We start from the raw sequence: 21,809 nt of genomic DNA, 5'->3' as shown, positions 1-21,809 counted from the left end.
TTTGTTTAAGGTATGGGTACATGTGTTTGAGGTATGGTAACAAAAGCTTCAAGTTGTGTTACTTTAGTCTAAGCATGAGTTTATAGTGTTCAAGCAACGAGCAAAAACTGTAAAAAAAAAAAAAAACCTGATTGTGTGTGTGTGTACCTGTGTAAATTTCGTCCCATTATGGGGACCAAAATACCCGTCCCCATGTGCTTGAAAGCATTTTTGAGGCTCAAAATGTCTTTTAGTGTTAGGGTTACAGTTAGTTAATGGTTAGGTTTAGGGATTCATTTTTTATGGTTATGGTTAGGGTAAGCGGCTAGGGAAAGCATTATATCAATGAGATGTCCGCACTAGGATAGCAACACCTGACGTGTGTGTGTGTTTATGCGTGATACTGTAAATGTTAAATGGTAAATGGACTGGTTCTTATATAGCGCTTTTCTACTCATCTGAGCACTCAAAGCGCTTTACACAACTTGTGCATTCACCCATTCAGACCCATTCGCACAAGCACATCTTTCTAAGTGCTTTATAGCTAACATTCACACACATTCATACTCCGATGGATGCATCGGAGAGCAATTTGGGGTTAGCATCTTGCCCAAGGATATTTGGCATGCAGACTAGGGGAAGCCAGGAATCGAACCACCAACCTTCCGATCAGTAGATGACCTGCTCTACCACCTGAGCTACAGTTAAATGTTAACTCATAGTTTGCGCTGCTTACAGCGGTGACCTTCTTGTATCCCACAGCAGGCGTCTCAGTCCTTGTTTCATGGGGGAGTGACAGCTTAAGTCATCTCAAAGCTTTTCTGCTTCTGTGGGAAAGAAATAAACTGGAACGTTTTGTGGTCCTGAAGCCTTAAAAGGACAATTCCGGTTTATCCAAAATTAGTCTCACTTTCTATGGCAGAGAATAAAAAAGTAATATAAACACAGATTAGACACACTGTAAACAAATCCCAGGTCACCCTAACCAGGGCTTTTAATTCCTAATTCTATAAGGATTTAAAAGTAACAGTGTCAGATGAGGTAGCAACAAGTCACATCCTTGTTAGATGCATCAGCTCAGAAAACAGACAATGAAATATATTTCATTGTTCAGCTTGAATTTGTTTTTTAAAGTTTAACACACTTGAACATGACTATGTTCATTCCATTTAGCTGACAAATGACAGTGTTGTTTGTCCCAACCTTCAGTTCAGTACAAGACTGTAAGTTGTCTTTGACACTTCTTTTGGTATCCTGTGATCCAAACATTACTGTCAGATGTGTATTACCAACATACTGCCACTCCTAAAATGGAAATTCTACATTTTGATATTGTAGCTGTTGTTATGTATCAGGTTTACTTGTTAGGATGCCTGGGTTGTTGACCCAGGGTTTTTGAGTTTATTATATTATTTATCATTTCTAGTCTTTGGTTTCTTTGAGTTCTGTCTTATGGCTTATGTCTCTGTCTTCTCTAGTTGCTCTGTCTCCCCTGTCAGCTGTATCCCCTTGTCAAGTTCGCGTCTCTGTGTATCCTTAGTTGCTATATCCCCGTGTCCAGTCAGTGTCTGTCTGCCCTCGTCCCATGTCTCTGTTCCCTCTGTTGAAGTGCCTGCATGTGAGTCTGTTGCTGTGTCCCAATTCAGGGTCTGCACGCTTGAAGTACGCATTTCAAGTGCGATTACGTCACCGCCACACGACGACGGCTGTCCCAATTCGAAGTGTACTTCAAATGCATACTCCAAATGCGCCGTCGATTTCCCCAAATATCAAGCGTGGTCCGGTGCACGCTTCGTGGTCCCATATATCCCACATATCATAGCACGGCGGTGGGTGTGGATAATTTTGCCGCAAAATACGGCAGAAGGGAGCGGCCAAGAGTGAACTGTCAAAAGTAAGTACTGAACATGACGTCACTTAATTATGTGCGAATGTTTAATAACGAAGAACATTAAAACATTGCTGTTGGCCACATGTGGCAAAGTTATGTGACATTAGTGATGTTTGTACTTACAGCGTTAACTTGGTTTTAAAGCCTCTAAAAAAACACCCAGCACGCCCCTGCTGGCGGTTTATCCTTCAAGCTCGGGTCCTCTACCAGAGGCCTGGGAGCTTGAGGGTCCTGCGCAGTATCTTAGCTGTTCCCAGGACTGCGCTCTTCTGGACAGAGATCTCCGATGTTATTCCCGGGATCTGCTGGAGCCACTCGCCTAGCTTGGGAGTCACCGCACCTAGTGCTCCGATTACCACGGGGACCACCGATACCTTCACCCTCCACATCCTCTCGAGCTCTTCTCTGAGCCCTTGGTATTTCTCCAGCTTCTCGTGTTCCTTCTTCCTGATATTGCTGTCATTCGGAACCGCTACATCGATCACTACGGCCGTCTTCTTCTGTTTGTCTACCACCACTATGTCCGGTTGGTTAGCCACCACCATTTTGTCCGTCTGTATCTGGAAGTCCCACAGGATCTTAGCTCGGTCATTCTCCACCACCCTTGGGGGCATCTCTCATTTTGACCTCGGGACTTCCAGGTTATACTCGGCACAGATGTTCCTGTACACTATGCCGGCCACTTGGTTATGGCGTTCCATGTATGCCTTGCCTGCTAGCATCTTGCACCCTGCTGTTATGTGCTGGATTGTCTCTGGGGCATCTTTATACAGCCTGCACCTGGGGTCTTGCCTGGTGTGATAGACCCCAGCCTCTATGGATCTTGTACTCAGAGCTTGTTCTTGTGCTGCCATGATTAGTGCCTCTGTGCTATCTTTCAGTCCAGCTTTGTCCAGCCACTGGTAGGATTTCTGGATATCAGCCACCTCCTCTATCTGCCGGTGGTACATACTGTGCAGGGGCCTGTCCTTCCATGATATACACGCACATATATATACACGCACATATATACACACACACACACACACACACACACACACATATATATATATATATATATATATATATATATATATATATCATAATAATCTGACAATACTATAATATTGGCCATATTATATTTACATTACCACAGTGAGGTGATTTTAGTCTCATGAACAACATTAGCTAATTGTTATTTACTAACTAATCTTAAATAACTGTTCAGTACAGAAATGAAGCCCAACAATCATGTTTTACAGTCCCGTGGCCTCAGCCTCAGATACTCAACTAATCAAAGTGATGTCATGACAAAACATTTTTCTCCTTCATTTCTGTCACACAAAGCTGTATGTAATGTTTCTCGCGGTTAGTATCATGGTTGCTAGGCAACCTGAACAGAGCAACGAAGGGCTAGACCGTCCCATTTCTCAAGCCTCTCACTTCTGCACTTCTCGTACTTATAGTACGCGCCGTACATAGTACGCGTAGTGCGCGTATTTCAAGTGTGCAGACCCTAAATTGGGACACAGCTCCTGTCTTTAGTTCAGTCTGTGTTATGTTTCCTGTTTTAATTTGAAAGTCCGTGTCTCATGTATATGCGTCTGGTTTTGCTTCCTTTGTCTCGTTAGGCCTGATTTGCCCCAGCTGTGTTTCCCTCCTGTTACCCATTCCCTGATTGCTCCCCCTGTGTATTTAAGCCATGTGTTTCTCTGTGTGTGTTCCGCCTGCCTGCGCATGTAAGTTTATTTGGATTTTTTGGGTTTTTGTTACGTTTTGCCAGCAATAAAAGCTGAGTTTTAAAATACACTTTTGCCTCCGAGCGTCTGCACTTTGGGTCCTCCTTACCACCACTCCTGCCTGCACACAGCCCTGACCTGACATTACTATGCTGTTAGTTTTACCCTTGAGAGCAGGGCAGACATTAGATTTAATTATTACAGGCTGAGTTAACTCTCATTACACATTTGAACTGGTCTTCTACACAGAGCATGTAACTTCTCTGCTCACACAGTTTGGCTCAATCAACTGGTCTCTGTGTAGTCTTACAATGAAAGGAAACACCAGGTCACTAGCTTGTTTTGTCCAGTAAAGTTAATTTGAAGACAACAGCTGTACCCCCTTGTTGACAAAAAAGACAAAATGGTTGTCTCTAAATGAATATAGACTGAGCCATGTCTTCAATTTTACTAGAGACCAGGACAGTAAACCCCAATATACAGAATTCAAAACATTTTTAACAAGTTTGGTGACTTTGCTTTTAGGCTTTTTTTTTTCCACTACAGGTTATACTTTTACTATAGCACAACATTTTTCCATTATTAAGGCTTTGTTCATAGCCTGCTACAGAGACATTAACAAATCCATTACGAATTCACAAAATTTGTATCCAGGGCATGAGTGCCAGTTCCTTTCAGTGACAATATTAACCATCTGAAGTCTAAGTGAACATCAGTGATGACCCAAAACCTAACCTAAAACTCAGAGTTGGCTGAGTTTTAGGGCAAAATAAAGTGTTCTGCTTGCATTTCTTTTCAACTGATTGCTCAGTTGCTGATTGTTTATGGTTGAAGAAGGATGTCCTATTTCTTTGCCTTTAGAAATCCTTTACAAACTTTCTTGCTTTAGATCGTTATCCACTTGCACTATGAAGCACTGTGTGATCAGTTTTGCAGCCACTGGTAAAGCTCTACAGCCTCCACAGTTAATCCTGCTTCTTCTGCCAGCTCTGACATTAATAAACATTAGTGACGTAGTTCCACTGGCGGCCATACATCATTCTGGTATGAGTTATTTATTTTTTCAGAATGCTGCAGGCTCTTTGAACGTTATTTGAGACGTTATATTAATCTAATATGGCCTTCCTGTTCTTGAGCGTGAACGGTGGATTATTTTTCTTAACCATGGCAATGATTCTGTCATCACACGCTTTATTTGTCCTGTATGGTCATTTAGACCTTTTGGTGTTGGTGAGTCTGCCAGTTCATTAAATCTTTCTAAGAATTTACCAGATTGTTGGTCTGACCACTCTTAAAGTGTTTGTTATCTCTCTGATAGGTTTATTTGTTTTTCTGTTTTGTTTTGTTTGTTTTTTTTTCAGCCTAGTAACAGCCTCTCTCACATGCACTTAACTCTCAGTGAAAAGCTATAAAAACATATTAACATTATAGATCAACTTCAGATGTTACTGTATGTCTGCTTCATTTGTCATGAAAGAAAAAGGAGAGTAAGAAGGTAACCTAAAGATTTCTAAAGGCAACGAAACAGCATATTCTTTAGTCAGATAAATGATTACAACCTACCAGAGCACCCACAAACAAAGAGCAACTGAGCAGTCGGGGAAAAAGAAAGCAACTGACTGAAACTGCTTTTCAGTCATTCCAGTAACTTTTGAGTCTCTAAAAAATGTGTTGCTAAACGATAAATATAATACTTTTGTTAAACCCCTTGAACTAAAGCTGAACTAAAGCTGAAAGTCTGCACTTCAGTCACATCTTGATTGTTTGATTTAAAATCAAACAATCGAGAGGTAGAACTAACAAAACTGTCTTCAGCCAACTAATTAGGGACCTAACTATTATTTTTCAAAATGAATAACAAAAAACGTGAATGGATGAAAATTCTGTGATTGTTCTGCTGTAACGAAAACTCTACTAAACAGTTATTTTATGTAACTTATTCCAAATATTCTGGTTTTCATTCAAAAAGCTTGCATGACTAAATCTTTAGTGCCATGTGATGTTATGTTTTAATAATAATAATAATAATAATAATGGATTGCATTTATATAGCGCTTTTCAGGGCCCTCAATTCCACTATTCATTCACTCTCACATTCACACACTGGTGGAGGCAGCTACAGTTGTAGCCACAGCTGCCCTGGGGCAGACTGAGAGAAGCAAAGCTGTCATACCGCGCCATCGGCCCCTCTGGCCAACACCAGTAGGCGGTAGGTGAAGTGTAATGCCCAAGGACATAACGACCGAGACTGTCCGAGCCGGGGATCGAACCGGCAACCTTCTGGTTACAAGACGAACTGCCGACTCTTTGAGCCCCGACTGTTTTAGCAGCTTTTCTATCCATGAAACTACATTACAGGGATACACTTAACAATGATTGTGAAAATAAAATTTCTCTTTTATTCTAGCATTCAAATGTGCATCTACAATGCCTCCCAAATTTGGACACACTCTCTACACTGCACACACACACACGGCACACACACTGCACACACACACACACTGCACACACACACACACACACACACTCAGGCAGCCTTTCAATTATGTCAGTTCTGATCTGACCTGAGGGGATAGACGAAGAGGAGTCGAGTGGGGGTGAGGTGGCTTCCCCTTCCACAAACATTCCACTTTAATGGTCACACACTACAGATAGGTCCAGATATATTTGGACACTGACACAAGATTTATTTATTTTTTTTACCAGTTTACTGAAACATATTCCAATTATAGTTATAAAATGGGCATGGGAATGTGTAGACTCTTAGCTTTTATTTGAGGGTATCCACATTCAAACTGGATGAAGGATTTAGGCGTTTCAGCTCTTTAATATGTGCCACCGTCTTTTTACAGGGGAAAAAAAATAATTGAACAAGTGACTCAAAGGCTATTTCATGGTCAGGTGTGGGCAGTTCCTTTGCCATGTTATTATCCATTAAACAGATAAAAGGCTGGAGTTGATTTTATATTTGGTGTTTGCATTAGAAAGATTTTGCTTTGAACAGACAACATGCGGTCAAAGGAGCTCTTCATGCAGGTGAATGAAGCCATCCTTAAACTGCAAAAACAGGGAAAAAAAACATCTGAGAAACTGCTACAATAGTAGGAGTGGCAAAATCTCCAGTTTGGTACATCCTGAGAAAGAAAGAAAGCACTGTTGAACTCACCAACACAAAATGACCTGGACTTACACAGAAGACAATTGTGCTGGATGATCGCAGAATCATTTCCATGGTGAAGAGAAATCCCTTACCAACAGCCAACCAAGTGAGCAACACTCCAGGAGATCCAAGTCTACCATAAAGAGAAGAAAATTGAAGTAATACAGAGCATTCACTCTAAGCCCAAAATCACTCGATTGAACTAAAAAAAAAAACATCAAAAGGAGCCAGCACAGCTCTGGGAAAACATTCCTTGGACAGATGAAACCAAGATCAACATCTACCAGAATAATGGCAAGAAAGAAGTATGAGGAAGGCATGGAACAGCTCATGAGCCAAAGCATAAGCACATCATCTGAAAACACAGCACAGGCAGTGTACTGACTTGGGCGTACATGGCTGCCAGTGGCACTGGGACACTAGTGTTTATTGATGATGTGATACAGGACAGAAGCATCCAAGTCTGAGTGTTCAGAGACATACTGTTGGCTCAAATGCAGTCAAATTTATTTATTTATTATTAAATACTGAATAGAGATATAAATAAGAAATAAGAAACATTTGACTGACCAGAGGTTATATTGTCTCTGATTGGTTGGGTGTGTGTGCTGTGCGGTTGGTGGGAGGTTGAAAGGGGGTTGGGATGGATCCCCCGTAGATGCACAACCACCATCTGCTGGTAAGATGACACCACCAATGGGGTGCAAGTGTCCAGCTGGGAGGGACACGAGAGACCAAAGAGCAGACACAGACACTGAAAGCCATTAGATTTTATCAATAAAATCTGGAGCTCCTCCAGGCATGTGATTTACTATAATAATTGAAAAGCTAATTACTGGGAGAGTTGATTGTGTGCAGTTTAACTTTGAATTAGTAGTTTTATTGCAATGCACAGGTTAAGAAAGGTCAGGGCAGATAAACAATGCAATACTTTGATACGAACCTTGAGGAATTTCTGTATTTTCCTTCATTCACACCAGTCTTAACTGATAGAGATTATCACTTTTACTCAAAATCACAAAATACTCAAAATCTTGGTGACTGTTTATTCCTTAGAAAAAATGCATTGATATAATTCATTATAATTTAGTATAAAAACTCTTTGTTGCTTGTTTCTCAGCTTTTTATGCATTAGGATTATATTACACTCATGCATGTGTATTTACTTGTTATAATGCTAATTGTTCCATTGGATCTTTACATGACATATTTCAACATCTGTGACTTAAGAATCTGTCTGTAGCTTATAGTTGTGAAGTGTCTTTTAATTTCACACTATCAGTGTACTGTATAAGTTTTCAGTCTTTTAACAAGCTGAGGTCTAAAGTCACCATCTGTAGTTTTTGAAATATTTTTTTAGAATCATATTCCAAGCGTTGGCAGTCAGGGGAAAAAAACAAAGGCTGAAAGGTTCTGAGATAGGTTTGGGGTTATCACTGATAATAACTTAAAACTCAAAAGGTTAAACAAATAGTTAAATATTTTCTCCAATAATATGCTAAGATATGCTGCAAGGTGAGTGGAAGCCTTTGTGTATTATCTGTTTGTACTCTGATCAAACGAACCAATGCTGCAGTCACACAAGAGAAAACTACTTGGAAACCACAGTGGAAGCAAAATTAATACGAGCATGACCTTTGAGATGGTTACTTTGAAGACAGAGACCAGGCCTGTGACCACTCTCAGTTAGTTGCTGCCTTCAAAGTAACTTTGGTGTGTCAGATAACAAGAATAAAGATCAGTCTACCATCAGTTTGTAATTGAATGGGGTCAAGTTGGTGATTGCATTGCAATTAAATGATATTTAACTATGAAAAATTGGCAAATAAAAATGCAAATCTACACAGAAATTCACATTAGCACCTTAAATTCAGATTCCAACCAGAATCTCATACATTGAAATTGAGTTACTCCTCTAAAAATAGTGACATAGTTGTGTAATTAACAGCAACATAATAAAAACACTTAGCAGACTTGCTTTTATATAATCATAGCAAACCCAATTAGAGTAGAGGGACATGTCACAGATAAATGGTACTCTCTGGTGCAGACTCAGATGCACTGAATTAGATTTGGAATTAATTTGTATTTAATCATACACAGGGGAAATTCACTTCTTATAGCAGCTTAAGGAGCAGCAAGAAAAGGTTAATTAAAAATATACAAAAAAGCCAAAACCAAAACTATGTAAAAGTGAATATATACAGTAAAATACATCAGTACTTTTCTTTGAATATGTACATCATCACCAGTGGGTGTGATAATGATACACCTGTGTTTTTAAACATTGCAGTGTACTGGCAGTTGGCAGTCCTTTCATGATAATAAAGTTGGATGGCAGTTATGTGGAGAAACCCTCAACCCAGATGACCAATTGGATGCCACAACTACTTGCAACTATTTGCAAAAAGCAGGGAAAAAAACGACCACTGACTGCAAATTCACAACATATACAACGTATAAAAAACAAAGAAATAAGAAATAAATAGAGATTATTTTTGTGTGCTAAACATATACAATCATGCCTGCACAGGAGAGACAAACAGACAGACTTGCCGGTCAAGATGCCAGTCAGTAAAAATAAGTTTTATGGGTAGACTCAGTGGAGGGAACAGATTTGACTCTCCTATGAATTTAAACCTTGAGCAAGGGATAGTCAGAAGCATCAAGTCAGCTGACTGGAGGGACCTGGAACCAAACCATGAAGGGGCAAACAGGAAGATCTTGAAATTGATTCTGAACCTCACTGGCAGCCAGTGGGGAAAAACTAAAAGAGGTGGGATATGATCTCTTTTTTGGGTGCCTGTGAGGAGCTGGCACCAGTATCTTGGACAAGATGAATATGGGAAAGAGAAGACTGACTGAGTCTGGTGTGAAGTGAACTGCAGTAGTCAAGTGGGAGGAAATTAGAGCATTGATGACAATTTCACAACAACGAGATTGCAATCCTGTTTTTACACTAGTGTGACTGATTCTTTACTCACTGGCATATGCATCCTTCTACTAAATGGACAAGCAAATAGTCAAAGAGTAAATAGAAACAGTAAAATAAGGGTAACTTCTGCTCCATTATGTATGCAGCTCTTAATGTGTCCAGCCATGAGATAGTGGAATCCTGCAACATAGGCAGGTAGTCAAGAGCTAAACACTAGTGAGATTATTGTACAAGAAGAGGCAATAGCTTTGATTGATGCTTTCCATCAAAGGTCTGGATTTTAGGTTTTTTGTAGTGTAGACTTTGCTGTCTTTAAAGCCACTTTTTTATGTATTCCCTTGTTGAAATTTGTAGTTCTATAAAATGGTAAATGGCCTGTATTTGTATAGCACTTTACTTAGTCCCTATGGACTCCAAAGCGCTTTACACTACATTCAGTCATCCACCCATTCACACACTGGTGATGGCAAGCTACATTGTAGCCACAGCTGCCCTGAGGAGATGTATCACTGCTGTAACACCTGTAACATTCAGCAGTTGCCTCATTGTTCTGACACACACAACAAAACTATTGACTACACTACACACTAACTACACAAGATTTGCGCTAAACGTCTCAAATCTCTCATCTCAAAACACCGGCATCACTCCTAAAACTTCCCCCTTTCCTAAACAACTAAATGCCATGTTGCCATGTCATTTTTTGATTGTCGACATGGTAAAATGCAGTTTTTACCGTTTCTTACCACAGTAAATATAAACAACTATAGTATTCAGGAAAAACAAACACTGCATATATTTTTATCATAACTCTGATTTTACGTGGCCTATCAACACAATTTAAAAACTGGTATAAAGTCCACACTTTTCCCGTCTGTCCTGCTCACATCTCCAATGGTTTTACACGTTGTCATTAACGTGGCTTCACTCCACATCAGCCACGCCGCTTTGCTAGCTAAAACACCGGTGTCGCACATAAGGACGCTGTCATAGCCTGTCAATGAGGTTAATTAACTGCGTATATACGAATGTGAATCGCATTATTGGCTGGACTATGGGATAAGGTGGCATCGTTCTGATCCCATACGGGAGCAGCCAGTCACTTACTGACTAACACTGCAAAACAGAATTGTTAAAGTTTTATTTTCAATTCAGGTTAGATTTTTTTTTTTCACAAGTTTTTCCTGTGCGCAGAGACCGTGCCCGCAGTGTGCAACTGCGCATGCGCGCAGCTTAGAGGGAACATTAGTGAATAGTGATGGGATTTCTGTCTCTTTTTAGAGAACCGGCTCTTTTGGCTCAGCTCACTAAAAAGAGCCGGCTCTTTTGGCTCCGAACCGGCTCTTCAGGTTGTCTTGTTGCTTTAATTAATTTATTATTAACAATAATATAAAATTATGCACAAAAGGAATTACTAATGTAAAAAAAAAGTGGTTTTATTTATATATGTTTATATATAAATATATGCGGGGCCCCTAGAGACAAAGCACGTACAAACTCCAAAACACATTTCTAGCGTTAACTGAACTTCCAAAACAGAGCTACCTAAATCACTTAAATTACACAATTGAAAGCATGAAAGCATGTGTGTTGTTTATGTATTTATACACAAGCACTCATATATATTCAAATAATTAAAAAAAAGTTCATTTACCTGTTACTACCACACACCAAATCCGGTCGTTGGTACTTGCTGGCTTGTGTAGCCACTAGGTAACAAAAGCTCAACACTGACAGTAGCATCCTGGAGCACTTCTGTTATGTTTTGTATGTGTTTTGAGTTTTTATGTGCTTCTGAGTTTTTATGTGCTTCTGAGTTTTTACGTGTTTTGGAGTTTTTACGTGCTTCGCAGTTTGTACGTGTTTTGGAGTTTGTACGTGTTTGTACGTGCTTTGTCTCTAGGGGCCACCGTAAATATACTTCTATTTATTCACTCCACCTAAAATGTAATAAATAAATCACATAATACAAAAACCAACTATTCACATTTCAACTTTTAAATATTTAAATTTTCAGCTTTTTCCTTTTAAACAAATTTAAAGTGAAACAACACAAAACACTGCAAACCACAACACAATTAAATATAAATTAAAATATGAAAACAAAAAGAACATGCACATTCTCTGTCATATGGGCCTGCATGAATAAAGTTTCTGAATCCTCTATCATCCACAACTGAAAATAGTTGTGGATGATTACTGTACCTTTCTAATGTGACGTTGTTGTCTTTCTCTCTCTCTCTTCCTCCCGCTCTGTTCCTGTGCTACTGCCAGTGTAACTACCGCCCCTCCCCCCTCTTCCCAGCGCAAAACACAAGGCTCGCGTGCGGAGTGAAGCGGAAAAAAAGTGTGAGAGAAAGGGTGAGAGAAAGAAAAAGAAAAAAACCCACGGCTGGCGATAAGGAGCCAGCTCGCGTCGTTCACGTCAAAGACCCGGCTCTAAGAGCCATTTCGTTCACGACCGACACATCACTACTTGCTAATAGTCCTCACTGCTAACCAGTTTTATTCAAATGGCATAACTTGAGGCAATTTTGGACTTTGCACAACTTTCTTTCTCCTCAGCATGAGTTACCAGAAAGAAGCAAGCTGTAAGATCTCTGACTCTAATGAAATGTTGTTTTTTGTTCAGAATATGATCTTACTGAGATCTAGTCAGAATAATGTGGTAGATGTGGTGAGCATGATCTGACTTTTGACTAGCGGACAAGAATTCTAGTTTGCTTTGGGGCCATTTTTAGGCTTTGGTGACATTTTCCTATTGCTGTTTGTTTATATTTCTGTTTGAATCACAAAAAGTACTTGGTTAGAGTTAGAAAAAAAATTAAAACATATCTTTTTACAATGTGAACCACAAATGACAAGCCTTATTTGACATACATTTCTGCTTCTTTCTGTTAAAGGATACTTGGGGCTATAACACAATATACGATATATATCAGAATATGTTTAAATAACCTCCAAAAACAAATGTAATTTAAACCATATTGTGCCTGAAATTGCACTGGTATACTCATTCAAATCGACCACTCAATATTTTTTCTACTTTTAATACAACAAAATCTGAATTAATAGAAATGTTTTATTTTAACTATTTGAACCATCAGCTGCACAAAGTGTGGCAACTCGATGGTTACCATAAAGCTGTTTTAACCATGGTTGCCCAGCCCTAGTTTGAAACTTTAGTATCCTATAGTAGTTTTGCTTTTGAGACAAGTACTTTATTCACAGCACTGATGTACATATCACACACTGCAGTGTCTACAGTAAACACTGACAGACAGGGATCTGACGTCAAATGTTTTAACATTTGGTAATTATTACTTGGGTTCTCTTAAACAAAGAATGTTCAATAAATGTGCACCTTTTTTAGTGTGAAAGGTGGAGCCAATGCCAAAAAAAAGCTTTAAATCTTATAGCCAGTGAAGGATGCCACATCTGGTGTCAACAAGCTGGTTGTATGCAAGTTTATGGGAAAATAGCCCTTTGCCTCCCTTATCTATGACCTCAATAAAAACATTCCTTATGGCTTTATGATCTCAGTCACAAGCTCACATGTTTTATTGAATACAATATGAAGTTTATTTTGGAAATATTACTGTCAAACAGAAGGATAAACAAAATTAGACTTTACCCATTTGATTGAAACACAGCTGAATATTTAGAGCCAGACAGTGTGTTCTACATCCAGTTTCAAAACACCACAAATATGGGACCTTACTAACCAGAGGCTGATGCCCATTGTTACAGTACAGATATAATATGTAGTCTCAAATAAAGTTGGGCTAGTTTGGTAATGTGTTCCCAGGTTGAAAAAATCTAGGGAAGTAGCAAGAATACGCTAACTAGTTAATAAAAGACAACAATTTATCTACGCAGAAGTGTGTGGAACAGTGGTCCACACGATGCTACTTTAGATGCAGAGTTAGTCTGATTGGCTGACCCATGGAAGCAAACATATAAACATCTAATGGCAAACATCAGTGACTGGAAGCAAAGCAGAATATTTCAACAATACAAATCAAACCCATATAGCAGTAGGTTACATTTGTTATTTCTTTACTTAAATTATCATTAGACTTATATATATAGACCGATTGTTGTCGTGTTTACCGTCCTCCAATTTAAAATAACCTTAAGCATTATTAATATTATATCTAATAATAATAATAACAATAATAATAACAATAATAATAACAATAATAACAATAACAACAACAACAACAACAATAGTTAGTAGAAATAACTTTGTCAGGCTATAGCCTAACAATGTGGTTTCTACATAAAACAAGACAAACAAACGAAACTAAACTATAACATCTCTCATACTTGGGTTTTTCGATTGCTACCCCCTCTCTCCTCTCTCCTCACTCCCTCGCTCACTTGTTCTCTCTCTCCAGTTCACTCAGAGTCGCTTGACCAACTAGGAAGCGCGCAGTCACAGCTTTGATCCGCGCGCACCGACCTACCAACCGGCTAGCGAGGAGCTCTCTCTCGGATCGCCCTCTTTCTCTCCCGCCTTGCTCCCTCTTTATTCCTCCACATATATTCGGTACCGGGTCTTCCGCGGATAAATGTAATCGGAGCTCACAGTGGGGAGACGCTGTTGTCGCTTTTCCACCATGGAGGACTGTTGTTCCCTGGAAAACGAGAGGATGGAAGCGTGGCTGGACGACCACTTGGAGTTCACCCATTCCTACTTTGTCAGAAAGGCTTCAAGGTAAAAATAAGAAAAAAAATAGTGGAGAGGTCAGTGTACGTTCAGCCGGGTGTATGTGACTTTCCAGGGCTTTTCTCTGCAAATAAACTATTTTATGTGCAGCCGCGCAGGCAATCAGATTCCCTTTGTTAGTTCTGACTGTTTCCAGGCAGGTGTCACTTTACCTCGCTGTTTATTCAGGAAGACTGTAAAACCTGCACTGATCGTATCTTGACAGCAATCATCGTGTGCAGTGGAGGTGAGCCTGCTCAGGTGCGCTACCTGCAGTGTTTTGGATGTCACAGAGCTGCTGTGCTGGTGCGAGCTCCTTTCAGTCTACGACTTTATTTCGTTTCACCGTCCACTTCACAATCGCTAACACCTCTGAGAGTTAGACTGAGCCCTTTAATCATTAACTTTTACTGCTGCCAGTGATTCTGTTTAATTCTCATAGCTTGCTGTTCAATTGGTCCGTAGTGATAATTACACTTACCTTCCATATAAAAGAAAGCACTTCATTTCTGCTGTAGCGTTCAGTTTTTGAGCCTCAGAGAGTGTGGTTTGGAGCAAATTAGCCTTTCAATTTGTTCGGCAAACACAGAATCCAAAGCAGTCTTTCTGGAACTGTAGCGGCTGTGTAAGACTTTTTTACAGCATGCATACCTGGGAATTTCATCAGTTTGGCTGCACTTCATCAGGGCACTTTATGTCTGTGTTTGCTTTAGTGACATTTATTCACTACCACCAAGATAATGTCACTCAGAGTTTTTTCATCTGTCACAACATCCCAAGTCCATCTTGAAATATTTTCCATTGTCAGAGGACATTTTTTTCTCTCCCTCCTGCGTTTTTTGACCACATTACTAAAGCAAAAAGTTGATTGGCTTGGAGCAAGAGGTTTGCACACATCAGCCATTCTGCAGTTCTGGTTGAGAGGCATTTCTTAGAGAGGTATTGATTCAGCCACACATCCCCTGGATACATTAGGGTCAGCCCTGTGGGGAGTCAGGCAGCTCAATGGGAGATGGAGGAGGAGAAGAGGACCTCTGAGAAACTGCACATAACGAGCACTTTGTCTCCTACAAAGTTTTACTTGCTTGGATATGCCCAAGATACCACGAACAATTTCACAGCCAGCACTTTTTATCACCTTCTCAAGGTCCTGACCTTCCATTCAGCTGAACAGAGCTTTGGTGACAGGCATAGAAACAGAATGAGTCACATGACCTTCGGCGTGTTTGAAAACTGGACCTGAAGTGGAGTGCATGCTCGAAATGTGTGTGGGTTGATTAGACAATGTGTTGGCTGATTAGAGAGATTCTCCATAATCACATTCAATTTAATGTTTCTGTTTACACACTAGCATACACTCTGTCTAATACACACACTCATATTTGATTTGTTCCAGTAAATGTCATCATTAGAGGCATCCAGTGGTTATCTCACACATAAACACATAGCCTTGATAAAAGTATTCTGGCTACTGCTGCATTTACATTCATTCAATTTACATTGTTATCACTGTTTATTCTTATTTAATATCATATAATAATTTCTTCTTCTAAGCATGTAAAGAGCACCGTGCTTGCTCAACATTTCATCTCTTTCCCACTCTCACTTGTACATTTATTTCTAAATCTTTTTGCAAGCTTTCTCTTATTAAATTTAAAGGCTAACTCTGAATACTTTCAAGTATTTGAGATTCATTTTGAAGGTGGTCTGGCTGTATATGAACACAATTTCAGCTGTTTGTGTCCTGAGCCACAGTGACAGACAGCCTGCTTTTAGTTATTTCTTTTGCATAAAGTTTCTGGTTAATTTTATAATAAGAAATATTGCAGGTTGTATAACTTACTGTATGCTGTTTGTTAGTGTACTTGGAAATAATTGCCAGGTCAGTGTGGGTAGTCTTCTCGGATTTATAGGCTCAGATGGGGTTTTGCAAAAGTAGAGCCATGGAGGACTTTGGAATTCAGTGTTTTATCATTGCATTTAAACATCTGTAAACTCCTGACACTTTTATGTCGAGGTGTCTGCTGATACTGAGTTGATGTTGATGTAGTAAATGCAGAGAATAGAATTGAATTTCATAAATCTTCCAGCAGTCATTGAGAGCCCGTCCAGCTTTCTTGAGTCAGGATTAGATTGCATCCTTAGAAGTAGAATTAAGACCCAACAGCTTGTTTCCCCAGCAAATTATTGACTCTTTTCTGTCCCACGTGCCCTCATGAATGTTGGTCAGCAAAACTTCCATTCTCCCTAAAGGATAACATCAGTTTCAGACTTAAAATGCAAGAAGGAATAGTTTTCGTGAGTTATTACATTGAATGAAGAGCAGCTGAAGACTCATGTTTGTTTGTACATAATCAACAATTCTTTTCTAAATGTGTAGCTGTGTAACTTTGGTCATTTTTGCACTGTTTTCATTCATTTGAGTTGGATTTCAGTTAGTTGATGTAAACAGGTTTTATGGAACCTTTGTAATTTATGTTCAGTCGATGCTGATCCTGTTCTTTTGGTGTGGAAGCTCTGTGATCCTCATCTCAACTAAGTCCTTTTGAAGTTGAAGCTTGTGAGCTTTGATTAGGTACAAAGAAGAGATTTTTATTAGATTAAAGTGTGTATAATGTGATCATCTGGTTAAATTTTAATGTTCTTCTTCTTTCCACTACACGGGCATTGAAATCATTTCATGATGGAAAAAAATTTCAAATTCAGCCTGTAATGAGATGCCTAACAAATGATTTGAATTTGTATCGTTCTCCATTTTTATTCTAATTGCAGAATAAATTTCGGCAAACTGTTCTTGATTAATGTCTGTTTTTGTTTTGATGCAGTAGCAGACAAGAATTTGGCTTTGATTAGCAACACAGCACTAATCACAGTCTACCTGTCAATCAATTTGCCTTGTGCATTTACTCAAAAAGGCTTCATATATAATATAGTATATCTGCAGGTAATCTAACCCTATGAGCCAAAACAGTATGTCTACTCACAGTTGAAGCAAATTAGACTGATTACCTCCTAACAATAGATCTAACAATGGAGCATATTAAGGTTTGAGATATATGTGTGGGTAAGTAAGACAGTTCTTCTGGTCAATATGTGCACTTGTGCAGACAAGGCTTATGTGGTCTAAAGCTGTTTTGGTATCATGCCAAGTACCAACAGCCTTTTAGTCGTGGGTGGTCATAATGTTTTGGAGATTTTCTAAAAACTTCTGACGGACATTTTCTTTTTAATTTTGACAGGGAGATGGTGAATGCCTGGTTTGCTGAACGCATCCATTCCTTTCAGCCATCTGTGTCCAAAGAAAGTCCTTCACAGCAGCGAGCCCACCAGTCCACCACTGACCTTGGCCCTTCCTGTGCCTCCACCATCCTCCCACCTAGCCTCAGCCACTTGGACAACCGCTGTCCTTCCCCAGCTACAGTCTCCAGCCCGGCCCCTGGCACCCCAACTCGCAAAATCTCAGCGTCAGAGTTTGACCGCCCACTCAGACCCATTGTGGTTAAAGACTCAGAGGGCTCTTTGACATTTTTGAGTGACGCTGACCGTGAAATTGTCCCTGTGAGGGGCTTGGTGATGGGTGAGGGTGGTATTGGTGGGGGAGGTGGGAATGGAGGTGGTGGTGGTCTTGAGGGTGACCGCTGTGCCAGGCTGCTGGAGCTGGTGAAGGATGTATCGAGTCATCTGGATGTGACAGCGCTCTGCCATAAGATCTTCCTCCACATCAATGAGCTGATTGCTGCAGACCGCTACTCACTGTTTCTGGTACGTCAGGAAAGAAAGCTACAGTTGTAACTGATTTAACTGTTGCAGAGCACAAAAAGAAGATACGCTTCTTTATATGCTCACTAGTACGTTACAAGAAGCGTATTACATTGCCACCCTCGTTTTATTTAACAGTTTATGTAGAACAACGTAAATCTCCTGTCACTAAGCCTGTCACTGTGCTCCCTAACAAAAAGTTACATGTATGCATGAATGTTATTTCATTTCATGAGTTTATCATTAGTGGTAAGCTTAAAGCAGTAGTTACACATTTTAAAATTTGATTCTGAGCAGTGTTTTTCAGAGTTGGATGGAGCTTTAATACAAGTATCAGGTGCTTGTGTTGCAAGCTAGAAGTGATTAGCATGCTTAGCTAAGTTAATTACCCTCTGGCTCTAGCTCCGCACGCAATTGTTGTTCTTGTCTCATCTTTGTAAAGAAAGGAAGTGACTATAGCGCATGGTCATCTGGTAAAAACAAAAGCAGGCTGTGGTTTATTTCATATTTCACAATTATTGTGATGCTCTCTTAACACTGTGATAAAAAAGAGTGTAGCAATATTACTTTGCTATAAATGCTATGTTGTAAATGCTAAAAATTCCTCTATATCATTTTTTTTATGATTTAGTCTTTTGGAATAAAAAGTTAAACTGTAAATATAAGATGCTAACAGTCACCAAAACTGGAACATGCAAAAAAAACATAATTATTTGTGTTTTTGTCATATGTACAGTATTGGCTTATAACCTCTATTTCAGTCATTAGTTTTATTTCAGTTGTGTTGCTACTTTTTGTTTTTGGTCTCAGGTGGGTGAGGATAGCTCAAACAGGAAGTTCTTGGTCAGCCGGCTGTTTGATGTGGCAGAAGGAACCACACTGGAAGAATCTTCCAGTAACTCTATCCGACTGGAGTGGAACAAAGGGATTGTGGGACACGTAGCTTCTACGGGACAACCACTCAATATCAAGAATGCTTACGAGGTGAGCACTTTTAAGTCTTCTTTAAAAACAGAGATCTTTAGCAGCATCAGTTAAAGTATCTTACATGAGCTGATTTGCTGTGTGTATGTGGGTGTTCAAAAACAGACTTACGTATGCTTTAGTTTAGTTTGATCATTCTTGCTGATAGCTGATAGAGCTCAGTGGATATGAGAGAAACCAAAGAAGGGTGAGTAGGTCAAAGTGCTCCTCTCGAGTTTCAGCCTTTACCACACATGTGAATCTATGGACGTAATACAAACTAGCAATTTCATTTTTGGGAGGCTTGCAGTGCCTGTTGGCTTTGGTCCTGTAATAAAACATACATTGGTTGTGTTTTTTCATATCACTCTGTATAGCTACATGGCAAAAACAGCTGCTGACAACAACCAAACAAATAAAAAAGAAATACATACAGTCAGAAAAATCGTTTAAACCCCTGCTGATTTTGTAAGTTTGGCCACTAACAAAGAAATGATCAGTCTATAATTCCAATGGTAGGTTTGTCTGAACAGCGAGAGACAGAACAATAACCAAAAAATCCAGAAAAAGTTAATAATTTGCATTTTCATGCAGGAAATAAGTATTTGATCCCTTTGAAAAAAGTGCTTTAGTACTTGGTCGCAAAACCGAAGGTCAAACGTGTCTTGTAGTTGGCCACAAATTTTGCACACATCTCAGGGAGGATTTTGTCGCATTCCTCTTTGCAGATCCTATCCTTGTCATTTTTGTTTTGTGGCTGATGTTTGGCAACTTGAAGGTTCAAGCTGTGGGATTAAGGTATGGAGACTGACTAGGCCACTCCAAGACCTTAATATGCTTCTTCTTGATCCAATCCTTTGTTTCTTTGGCCGTTTGTTTTGGATCATTGTCATGCTGGAATACCCACTCAGACCCATTTTCAATGCCCTTGTCGAGGGAAGGATGTTCTCACCCAAGATTTGACGGTACATGGCCCCTTTCATCCTCTCTGCAATGTGGTGCAGTTGTCCTGTCCCGTTGGCAGAAAAACACTCCCAAAGCATAATGTTTCCACCTCCATGTTTGACGGTGGGGACAGTGTTCTTGGAATCAGAGGCAGTTTTCCTTCTTCTCCTCCAAACACGAGTTGAGTTGATGCCAAATAGCTTGATTGTGGTCTCATCTGACCACAACACTTTCACCCAGTCCTCCTCTGAATCATTGAGATGTTCAGTGGAAAATCTCAAACAGGCCTGTACACGGGCTTTCTTGAGCAGGGGGACCTTGTGGGCACTGCAGGATTTCAGTCCTTCACTGTATAGTGTGTTACCAACTGCTTTCTTGGTAACTAGCGGCTTGGTCCCGCCTGCTTTGAGACAATTGACAAGTTCTGGGCTGGTTCCACACTGTTCTCATTGTCATTGAAACTCCACGGGGTGAGATCTTGCATGGAGCTCCGGATTGAGGGAGTTATTTTATGGTTCTTCAATTTGCGAATGTTTGCACCAGCTGATGCCACCTTCTCACCCAGCTGCTTGGCAATGGTCTTGTAGCTCATTCCAGCCTTATGTAGGTCCACAATCTTGTCCCTGACATCCTTAGAAAGCTCTTTGGTCTTGGGCATGGTGAACAGCGGTCTTTTCTACAGGTAACTAGTTGAGAAGGCTCCCAGCGTCAGCTTGTTACCTGTATAAAATACACCTAGGATCCAGAAATCTTGCTCCCGAATAGGAGATCAAATACTTATTTCATTCATCAAAATGCAAATTAATTTATAAACTTATTTATCACTGTTCAAATAAACCTACCATTGAAATTATTGACTGATCATTTCTTTGTTAGTGGGAAAACTTACAAAATCAGCTGGCAGTTCAAATATTTTTTCCCTTACTGTATAATTAGTCTTCTGATTTTTTGCAAGCTTTATGTAATGTAACACAAAGCAATCAGTGACAGGTACTAATAGCATCAGTGTTTAATGAGCATTTATTTACAGATATGAATGACAGCACATTCATTTCTGCACAGTGACCCCAAACTGCCACTGCATTAAAAATTGTTTTGCAAAATATATTTACAAACAGAAATCAGGCACCATGTTGTTAAAATATAACAACATTATATAGAGCATATTTATAAAAATATAAATAACATTTCTTTTAAACAAAAGCTCATTTTGTATAAATGCTGTGTAGATGCTGTGTAAACCAGAAAACAATGAATGCCATGTGGAGGTGCTGGATTGTTGAATTCTTGCCAATAGAACCTTAATGTGTTTTGGCACATGAATAATTAGATGCCTGTTTCTACTGTCATGCATAAGCTGCTCTTCTTTTTTGCACCTGTGCACAGATAAAAGGCAAATTAGAGGCCTGATTACAGCTATATAGGACAAAAACATCCATGTTCTACAGGACAAATCCCGAGTGGGGAACAGGGGAAGCAAGTACCTGACTGTTAGCATGCTGCTGTTATGCTTGTACTGCATTGGCAGCGTGTTTGGTTCGTTGTCATACTGAAAAATGAGCATGTTGCTAATCACATACTTTCCAGATTGCATTCATAATTTGATCAATTTTGACAAGATGCCCAACACCACTCGCTGAAATTTAGCTATGAGTAGATGCATCTGAAGGGCCAAATGCATCTCCCTGTTTTTGTTTCTCTGTATTTTTTGATTCTGTCAATCTGCTGTAAATACTATACGCCACACA

General features: G+C 39.6%; 1 protein-coding gene across 3 annotated transcripts in view; it reads left to right on the top strand.

Annotated features, from left to right (window-relative positions):
- The window catches only part of pde5ab (phosphodiesterase 5A, cGMP-specific, b), a 111,840-nt gene that overhangs the window by 29,753 nt on the left and 60,278 nt on the right, over window positions 1–21,809 (top strand). For 2 of the 3 annotated variants that reach the window (XM_087837766.1, XM_087837765.1), the window contains exons 1-3: window positions 14,123–14,403; window positions 17,634–18,156; window positions 18,964–19,137. In XM_087837766.1, the coding sequence (XP_087693892.1) occupies window positions 14,306–14,403; window positions 17,634–18,156; window positions 18,964–19,137 (795 nt within the window). In that variant the 5' untranslated portion in view covers window positions 14,123–14,305. Of the gene's footprint in view, window positions 1–14,122; window positions 14,404–17,633; window positions 18,157–18,963; window positions 19,138–21,809 lie in introns of those variants that run through there. The other variant, XM_087837767.1, reaches the window with a different exon arrangement.

Source organism: Neolamprologus brichardi, chromosome 3 (genome assembly GCF_056152115.1).
Source record: "Neolamprologus brichardi isolate AB-2024 chromosome 3, ASM5615211v1, whole genome shotgun sequence".
NCBI classification, from domain to species: domain Eukaryota; kingdom Metazoa; phylum Chordata; class Actinopteri; order Cichliformes; family Cichlidae; genus Neolamprologus; species Neolamprologus brichardi.
The sequence above is the reverse complement of the archived record's forward strand: the minus strand, read 5'-3'. Positions and strand labels throughout refer to the sequence as shown.